At 56.0% G+C, this 9,220-nt stretch overlaps 1 protein-coding gene across 5 annotated transcripts in view; it reads left to right on the top strand.

The window, feature by feature from the left end:
• Positions 1–9,220, top strand: part of ITGA2B (integrin subunit alpha 2b) — a 13,970-nt gene that overhangs the window by 542 nt on the left and 4,208 nt on the right. For 2 of the 5 annotated variants that reach the window (XM_028484816.1, XM_028484820.2), the window contains exons 1-18: positions 942–1,779; positions 1,887–2,052; positions 2,337–2,386; positions 2,463–2,508; positions 2,602–2,730; positions 3,091–3,138; positions 3,289–3,332; positions 3,465–3,518; positions 3,662–3,714; positions 3,914–4,125; positions 6,390–6,572; positions 6,827–6,872; positions 6,972–7,076; positions 7,163–7,218; positions 7,312–7,463; positions 7,616–7,741; positions 8,133–8,200; positions 8,358–8,505. In XM_028484816.1, the coding sequence (XP_028340617.1) occupies positions 1,423–1,779; positions 1,887–2,052; positions 2,337–2,386; positions 2,463–2,508; positions 2,602–2,730; positions 3,091–3,138; positions 3,289–3,332; positions 3,465–3,518; positions 3,662–3,714; positions 3,914–4,125; positions 6,390–6,572; positions 6,827–6,872; positions 6,972–7,076; positions 7,163–7,218; positions 7,312–7,463; positions 7,616–7,741; positions 8,133–8,200; positions 8,358–8,505 (2,043 nt within the window). In that variant the 5' untranslated portion in view covers positions 942–1,422. Of the gene's footprint in view, positions 1–941; positions 1,780–1,886; positions 2,053–2,336; positions 2,387–2,462; positions 2,509–2,601; positions 2,731–3,090; positions 3,139–3,288; positions 3,333–3,464; positions 3,519–3,661; positions 3,715–3,913; positions 4,126–6,389; positions 6,573–6,826; positions 6,873–6,971; positions 7,077–7,162; positions 7,219–7,311; positions 7,464–7,615; positions 7,742–8,132; positions 8,201–8,357; positions 8,506–9,220 lie in introns of those variants that run through there. The other 3 variants (XM_007127929.3, XM_028484817.1, XM_028484819.2) reach the window with 3 other exon arrangements.

Genomic DNA, 9,220 nt, shown 5'->3' with positions numbered 1-9,220 from the left:
CCTCTCCCGTTGCGGAGCACAGGCTCCGGACGCGCAGGCCCAGCGGCCATGGCTCACGGGTCCAGTCGCTCCGCGGCATGTGGGATCCTCCCGGACCGGGGCACGAACCCGCGTCCCCTGCATCGGCAGGCGGACTCTCAACCACTGCGCCACCGGGGAAGCCCATCCAAGGGTCAGTTTTATGACCCACTCCACCCTCATCCTTTTGAAATACAGGAGCACATGTCTTAAATTGACTTGCAGAGCTATGAAATGGTCTATCCGCCCCCCAACCTTGCTTTTCTATTCCAACCCCCTCATCCCCATAAAAATTATAGATAGTTGAAAAGAAGCAACAGGGCATTCATGGTTGGGATGGATGAGGCTGCAAAATCAGACAGCTAAGATTAGAGTCCTGGCTCTTCCTCTTGATAGGAACTACCCTGAGCTAGTTACTTATTGAAGTGGACGCTAATGTCCAGCTTCAGGGAGTGGCAATGGCAGATGGCCTTCAAGTATCAGCCCCTTGGGAAATTTCCTCTGCTGAAGAGAGCCACCTCCCCCAAAGCTCCCCCACTTCCAAATGTGGCCTAGGAACAATGACTGATCGATGAGGAGTGTGGAGAGAGGGGAAAAGTTAAGGGTCGGGCTCTCCCACCTCAACTCCAGACAGTTCTGAAGGGTCCTTCCAGCTCCAGAGTTCCCAGGGCATTAGCCCATGGCTGTTATTGGGCCTGAATCTCAGCTCCGCTCCTTCCTCTGCCCACTTATGCTTCTTTCCCCTCCTTTCCACAGATATTGGTCTCATGGGCATTACTTAATAAACATTGTGCAGACTAAAAAAAAAAAATTATAGCATTTTTTGGAGCACTCGTTATGTATTATTTGGGTGGCACTGTGCTGAATGTTACTCTTACGTTTATTTCATTTACTTCTGACAGCATTTATTGGTTGGTATTGTCCACCTTTTATATACGGTACAGCTGTGATTTGAACCTAGCTCTACTAGAGTCCTCAGAGGTGTCAGCACCCCACCACCCACTTTAGAGGTGACCACTAGCTTAATTCTTCGCCGTTAAAACTCACCCTCAGGAAGGGATAACAGTTCAGACAGACATATTAGGGTGCATATAAACCCATGGCTTTTGGCGGCAGGTGTTGGGGAATGTAGATGTGTACAGAGTTTAGGAGGTCTCTAAAGGCAAGGATATCAAACCCCTGGTGTTCAAATCGAACCAAATGGTTATAGTCTCAGCTTTACCCTTAATTCCGCGGGTTGCTGTGGGCATATGATTTCCCTCGCTGGAAGTCAGTTTCACTGACCATAAAATGAAAAGACTGGCCTCTATGGTCTGTGAGGTTTCATCGAGGAAAGATGACCCAGGGACCCCGCCCAAGGCACACTGCCCTCCCGGGTAGTGCTCCCAGCGCGGGCATCGGGGAATGGGGTACGCCGGAATCCGTGGCAGCGCTCACCCAGCTTTCTTATGCAGCGTGTCCATCGTGGTGGGCGCCCCACGGACCCTGGGCCGCAGCCAGGAGGAGACAGGCGGCGTTTTCCTGTGCCCCTGGAAGGCCGAGGGCGACCAGTGTACCTCGCTGCCCTTCGACCTCAGTGAGTCTCGCACAAGGAGGGAAAGGGAGGGGCTCCAGGGAGAGCGGACAGCTGGGCTTCAGCACCCCCCCTTCTTGTGCCCTCCAGATGATGAGACGCGAAGCGTAGGCACCCAAACTTTCCAAACCTTCAAGGCCCGTCAAGGACTAGGGGCGTCGGTCGTTAGCTGGAGCGACATCATTGTGGTGGGCGCTACGTGACTGGGCTCAGGGAGCAGACAGAGGGCGGGGGCACGTGGAGTGGGGGAACCCGAGTCCCTCCCGTTCCCCACTCTCCTGTGGCCCTGCTTCAGGCCTGCGCCCCATGGCAGCACTGGAACGTCCTGGAAAAGGCCGAGGAGGCTGAGAAGACGCCCGTAGGTGGCTGCTTCGTGGCTCAGCTGCAGAACGGCGGCCGCGCGGAGTACTCACCCTGCCGGGCCAACATCATGAGCCGGGTTTACGAGAAAAATTACTTCAGTGAGCTCCGCTCTCCGTTTTGGCTCCGCCCACTCGCGGCGGTTTAGCCCCGCCCTTAATCTGATCCTTCCCTCCCTCCAGCTCCCCCAAACCCTGCTTTCAGCCTGGCATCGCCCAGTGACCCAGCTCCTGGCTCCACCCCGCACGCCCCGGGCCCGGGAGCCGCTTCAAGGCCACGCCACCGTATTACCCCGTGGCCACGCCCCCATATGACTCCACCTCCCGGCCCCGCCCAGGTCCCAGGACCTGCTTCTTCACAGACCCTTCCTTCTTGCCTCCTCTAGGCGGAGACAAGCGCTACTGTGAAGCCGGCTTCAGCTCCGTGGTCACTCAGGCGAGTACGGAGCATAAACGGCGTGGGGGCTGCTCCCAAACAGGAACCCCTCTCACCTCCAGGGCTTCCTTTTCAGGCTGGGGAGCTGGTGCTTGGGGCCCCTGGCGGCTACTATTTCCTAGGTACGTGCCCATCCGTACACCTCCCTCCCTTCTCTCGGCCTGCGTAGACCCCAGGCGTCTGGGGCCCAACACCAGCTGTCCCTCGCTCCCTAGGTCTCCTGGCGCGGGCTCCAATTGCCGATATCATCTCGAGTTACCGCCCGGCTACCCTCTTGTGGCACGTGCCCACCCAGCAGCTCACCTTCGACTACAGCCACCCAGAGTACTTCGACGGCTACCGGGGTAACCCTGGCACCTCCCTTCGAGGCTTCCCAGCACTCTAAGTGTCACCGCCGGTCAGGTCCTGCCCCTGTGGGAACTCTCCCTTGCCAACCCTGGCTGGCCAGCCCCAGCGCTAAGGCGCCCGCATCCTCTGCTCCCGCGGCTCCCCTTCCCCACCCTCTGCAGACTGCCCAGCTCCCCTACACCCCACCTCGACTTCCCGCCCTCGATTCGCTTCACGGCCTAGGGCAGGTCTCGGTGGCCTCGATTTTCCCGTCTACACAATGCAGGATTTAGACCGGGTGGTCTCTGAGTCTCCTCCCCCCCGGCCCCCTCCCTGCTTCACTCTCCGGGAAAGGCTAATTCGCGCTGTGTCTTCAGGGTACTCGGTGGCTGTAGGCGACTTCGACGGGAATCCAAACACTACAGGCAAGAAGTTCACTTAGGGGAGGGTGTTGGGGAAGCCCTGGAAGGAGCACCTCCAAGACCCGCGCCGAAATCTCCCTGGGATGAGGAATGGCGGGCGGGAGGCGGGTAGAGATTCCAAGGACCTCACTGGCTGGGCCCGGCTCTCCCCAGAGTTTGTCTTCGGTGCCCCTACCTGGAGCTGGACCCTGGGAGCGGTGAGTGCCCTCTGCCCACCACTCAGTGTCCCGAAGCCCCTGACTTCACTCTTCAGCCTGATACCCCCAACCTAAACCTCCTGCCCTTCGGCGGGGGCGACAATGACGCGCTCCTGTGCGTTGTCCGCGCAGGTGGAAATTTTGGACTCGTACCACCAGACGCTGCACCGGCTGCACGGAGAGCAGGTGGGGGTCGGGTCCCCTTGGGGGGTGGCCAAGGCTGGGAGATTGAGACCCTAGAATATTCCGCGGGACATGGTGGGGGCAAAGTCCAAGAGAGGGTACCGAGTCCGGGGACAGAAAGTAAGGTGCGGCCGGGCTTCCTGCAGATGGCTTCGTATTTCGGGCACTCAGTGGCCGTCACTGACGTCAACAGGGACGGGTGAGAAGCTGGACGCCCCCACCCCTACCTAGTTGGGTCCCAAATTACCAGAGGCGTTGACTGCCCTCCGTCTCCTCCTTTCCTAGCCCTCACTCCCACGTGACCACCGAGGGGAGCGGGAGGGCGAGGGTGGGCGAGATTTGGCTCTGGCCCGCAGCGTCCCTCCCCCCCACCACGTAACCGCCCGTCGGGCCTGCAGGAGGCATGACCTCTTGGTGGGCGCGCCACTGTACATGGAGAGCCGTGCTGACCTCAAGCTGGCCGAGGTGGGGCGCGTGTACTTGTTCCTGCAGACTCGAGGCCCTCACGCGCTGGGCGCCCCCAGCCTCCGGCTGACCGGCACGCAGCTCTATGGGCGATTTGGCTCAGCCATCGCGCCTCTGGGCGACCTCAACCGGGATGGCTACAACGGTAAGGGATGAGAGGAGCCCCACTTGCTACACAGGGGTTTACAGCCACAATGATCATGGATTTGACCCGAGGGCAGCAGGAGCCAGGAAGGGCTTTGAGCAGGAGAGAGTTAAAGGAGACTGATTGCGGTTTGTTTGCATTAGTCCAGGCAAGAGGTGGTGACCGCCCGGATGTGGGCTTTGGCAGCGGAGTTAGAGATGAAGGGGATTTCAAGATATTTACTACTTAGATTATTAGGACTTGATGGGTGACTGGATGTGGGGCTAAGAGAGAGAGGAGTTGGGTGGGTGATGGTGCTCTTCACTGCCTGGAACTCAAGTCATGCAACAGGCCTGGGGTGAGATCAGCAATTCAGCTCTGGTCTTGTTTGATTTTTTTTTTTTTTTTTTTTTTTTTGGCTGTGCCGTGTGTCTTGCGGGATCTTAGTTCCCTGACCAGGGATTGAACCCGGGCCTCTGGCAGTGAGACCATCGGGTCCTAACCACTGGACTGCCAGGGAATTCTCTGGACTTGTTTGATCTTGAAGGGCTTGGGAGCATTAGGCAGACATATCCAGAGAACATCTGGGTGTGGCTTCCCCCACTTCCAGCAGAGAGGTGTGAGTGGGAGATAGGGGGTTAGGGAGAGTCAGTGAGGTCCTGGGAGCTTGCGAAGTGTGAAGAGGCCCCGGACAGAGCCCTGGGGAGCAAGGGCATTTAGGGGACTCCCAGAGAAAGTGAGTCTGGAAAGGAGACAGAGGAATGTTCAGAGAGGTAGGAGGGAAACCAGGAGATCTGATAGCGCAGAACTCAAAGGAAGAGTGCTTTAAGCAGGAGGAAGCTGGGTCAGTGGCTCCAGATGCTGCTGAAAGGTACAATTAGATGGGGCTGGAGAAGTAAGTATTCATGGGCTTTAACAAGAAGGAGGTCCTTGGTGACAGTGACAAGAACCGATTCAGGGCTGGGTAGGGACCAAAGCCAGAATGCCAGGAGGCAAGATATGGATGGAGGGGAAGAACTGATGGCAGCCAGGGTAGACCACTCTTTCAACCAGTTTGTGAACGGAAAAAGAGAAAGGTGATTACTGAAAGGAGATGAGGGTCAAGGGAAGGTTATTTTAATTTCAAAGAATATGGAGTAGGTTGAATGCGGAGGAAGATGATCTTATGGGGAAATGGGGGCGTGCAGTGAGCTGGAGGAGGGTCCCTGCAATGCCTGAGGGATGCAGGGGTGGGATGCTCAGCCCAGTGGCTGGTGTAGGAGGGACACCTATTCCAGGGTCAAATGGGGAGAGGAGGAAAAAGTGGGTGTGGAGTTATAACACAACAGTTGGGCTACTTCTCTTTGTGAATGACGTGGGGGGCTAGGAGCTTGACTGAATGGAGAAGGTTTGAAATAGGTGCTGAGCAGAAAACGCCGAGGGACTGCTGGGCAGCACCAAGGTCCCTAGTGAAGGCTGGAGGTCAGGAATTCATGGTGCTGCATATGGTGGGGTCTGGCCAGGCTTGCCCAGGACTGGCAATGGGGCAGGATGGCTGAGGATACGGTGAGGGTGACTGAATGATCAGAAAATAAACGAAGAGATGAGGAAGCCAAAGATCAGGAGACAGTGGAGGCTCGGGGCCTGAGGACGAGACTGGTCTGAGTGGTCTATTTGGATGAATTCTGTGTACCTCCATCAGAAAAATCAATAAAGATTTTTAAAAGAAAACAACTGCACAGGAAACATAGCATAAAGTCAGAAGACAAAGGAAAGACAATTACAACATATATATCAAAGATTTTAATTGCTGTCACATGCAAAGAATTCTTACAGATTAATAAGATTATGATGATTATTAAATTTTCAAGAGTGATCTTAAAAGTTATTAGTGATGACGAGCCCATGGTATGACTCTGGATTTGCATGGTGGGAGTGGAATGGGGTGAAGACCCCCAGGTGAAGAAGGGGCAACTATTTAATAGGTCTTGGTTACTTAATCTTCTGGGACTCTATTTTCTCATCTGAAATGGGAATAATAATGCCTAATTTTCAGGATTAAGTGAAATCATGTCATTATATTTTCCTCAATAGATAGTGAGGGCTGTTATTGTTTTTACAATAATCGGACTTGATGGGTCTCCCTCCTACCCAATTGTAAACTCCTGGAGGGCGGGGCAGCTCTCTCCTTGACCCTCTCCTGGTCCCCTAGAGTCTGCCCAGAGAAGGAGCTCAGGAAAGTTTTACAGGGCCATCTGGAGAGACTGGATAACAAACAGCCACCCCCTTTCTGTTGCTCCTTCCAGATGTTGCTGTGGCCGCCCCCTATGGGGGTCCCAGCGGTCGAGGCCAAGTGTTGGTGTTCCTGGGTCAGAGTGAGGGACTTAACTCACACCCTTCCCAGGTCCTGGACAGCCCCTTCCCCACAGGCTCTGGCTTTGGCTTCTCCCTTCGAGGTGCCACAGACATCGATGACAATGGATACCCAGGTGCCCCTGGACTGCCTCCAGCTAGACAGGAAGGGCTCTTGGGCATTAGCTGAAGATGCTGAGACACAGCCAGGGGCTTGAACCTGACCTGGTGCCCGACTGAGAGCTCTGACCTGTCTGTGGGGCTGGGGGGCCAGAGCAAAGCTTCTATGGGGGTGGTAGTGTGGGGAAGTGCTGGGAAGATGAGGTGAGGACACCGTACCCCCTCTAATTAACAATACTGACACCTCCCTTCCTTCCCACAATGTCTATAGACCTGCTGGTGGGAGCTTACAGGGCCAACAAGATTGTAGTGTACAGGTGAGCACTGACTCCAGGGGCGGGGAGGGGGAGGACCCACACCATCAGAGGAGACTAGGCCAGGAGGGGCCACAAGGCAAGCTTCCCATATCCCACCAGGGCTCAGCCGGTGGTGATGGCCACTCTCCAGCTGCTGGTGCAAGATTCGCTGAATCCTGCTGTGAAGAACTGTGTCCTGCCCCAGACCGAGACACCAGTGAGCTGGTGAGGAGACAGAGGTCATGGGCCAGGCAGGATCTGGGACTCAGTGCGGGGACCCTAGCCCCTGAGCCCCATTCACGTCTTTGCAGCTTTAATATCCAGATGTGTGTGGGAGCCACTGGACACAACGTTCCCAAGAAGCTGCGTGAGTGTCACCACGGGGACAGAAGGGAGGTGGGCCTGGGCTCCCCTGGAGGCTGCCCGGGGAGACCCTGACACTCCCTGCTTGCCCGGCCAGGCCTAAATGCCGAGCTGCAGCTGGACCGGCAGAAGCCCCGCCAGGGCCGGCGGGTGCTACTGCTGGCCTCTCAACAGGCGGGCACCATCCTGGACCTGGATCTGAGCGGGAGGCACGGCCCCACCTGCCACACCACCAAGGCCTTCCTCCGAGTATGCCCGGCTGGGAACGGGCAGGGCTGGGTGTGCAGAGCCTGTTCATCCAGCCCTGGGGCACTGGGCTGGGTGCTGCACGGGGTGGTCAGTGGGACACACATAGTAGGGTACATGGAAGCAAGATGGCCTGACTCCTGCCCCCTCACTAGGATGAGGCCGACTTCCGGGACAAACTGAGCCCCATCGTGCTCAGCTTCAATGTGTCCCTGCAGCCTGAGAGGGATGGACTAGCCCCTGCTCTCATGTTGCATGGAGACACCCACATCCAGGAACAGGTAGGGGTGGGCAGGTGCAGGCAAGGGAGGTGGAGGACCCCTCCACCCAGAAAGTCAGGGTTAGGGTTAGTGTCCAAATCGTATTGTGAACCCCCAAACCTAGATGTCACCTCTAATCTCTGATGTTACTCTCAACCCTGATGAAAACCCCCAAATCTCAATATCCCCTAAACCCTCATGTAAACCCCAAATGTCGATGTCACCTCTAAACTCTGATATAAACCCATAAACCCTGATGTCATTATCAAAGCCCTGACATCATCCCAAACCCTGATGCAAACCCCAAAGCTCTGATGTCATCTCCAACCTCCTTTTCCTTCTCAGACCTTCTAATTCCCTAAGCCCTGCTGTGCCCCCAAACTTACCCACACACCTGATGTGCCCCCTCTAGACCCGCATCATTCTGGACTGTGGGGAAGACGACCTGTGTGTGCCACAGCTCCAGCTCACTGCCAGCGTGTGAGGAGACCGCCCGCTCTACCCAACACTGGCCCTGTCTACCCCGATGACACTCCCTCCCCACCTGGCTCCTGATACTCTGTCCTCAGCCCCTCTCCTCCTCCCAGACCCTGGGCTTGGACACGGCCTCCTCGGCTTTACTCCTTTCTCCCCACAGGACAGGCTCCCCGCTCCTCATTGGAGCCGATAACGTGCTGGAGCTGCAGATGGAAGCGGCCAACGAGGGTGAGGGAGCCTACGAGGCCGAGCTGGCTGTGCACCTGCCTCCAGGCGCACACTATATGCGGGCCCTCAGCAACATCGAGGTGAGGCCCCCACCCCGGGGTACGGTCGGGGACCTGGAAGGTGCAGAAGCCTTGATTCTCATCTCCCACCTGAGAGCTCCCACTTCTCTTATGCCTTCCTTTAAAAGCTGTGATTTTTTTTTTTTTTTTTTTTTTTTTCCGGTACGCGGGCCTCTCACTGTTGTGGCCTCTCCCGTTGCGGAGCACAGGCTCCGGACGCGCAGGCTCAGCGGCCATGGCTCACGGGCCCAGCCGCTCCACGGCACGTGGGATCTTCCCGGACTGGGGCACGAACCCGTGTCCCCTGCATCGGCAGGCGGACTCTCAACCACTGCACCACCAGGGAAGCCCCAAAAGCTATGATTTTTTTTTTTTCTTTTTAATTCGGAAGAGGAACATTTGCTAATGGCAAAAAGTTCAAGAACTCGATTATAAAACCCAAACCAAAAATGGCTCAGGAAGTAAATGTTACCAGAAACCTCTGTTAACATTTGGTGAATTTCCTTCCAGTCTTTTTTCTCAGCATCAACACTTTATTTATTTATTTTATTGACGTAGTTTACAATAATGGGGTTATACTCCATGTAATGTTTTCTGGGTTTTATTTCCAAAAAAAAAAAAAAATCATTAAAAAGAATAAGGTGCGGGCTTCCCTGGTGGCGCAGTGGTTGAGAGTCCGCCTGCCGATGCAGGGGACACGGGTTCGTGCCCCGGTCCGGGAAGATCCCACATGCCG

Source organism: Physeter macrocephalus, unplaced genomic scaffold, assembly GCF_002837175.3.
Source record: "Physeter macrocephalus isolate SW-GA unplaced genomic scaffold, ASM283717v5 random_246, whole genome shotgun sequence".
Lineage (NCBI taxonomy): Eukaryota > Metazoa > Chordata > Mammalia > Artiodactyla > Physeteridae > Physeter > Physeter macrocephalus.
Note: the sequence above shows the minus strand (reverse complement) of the source record. Positions and strands in the feature narration are given on the sequence as shown.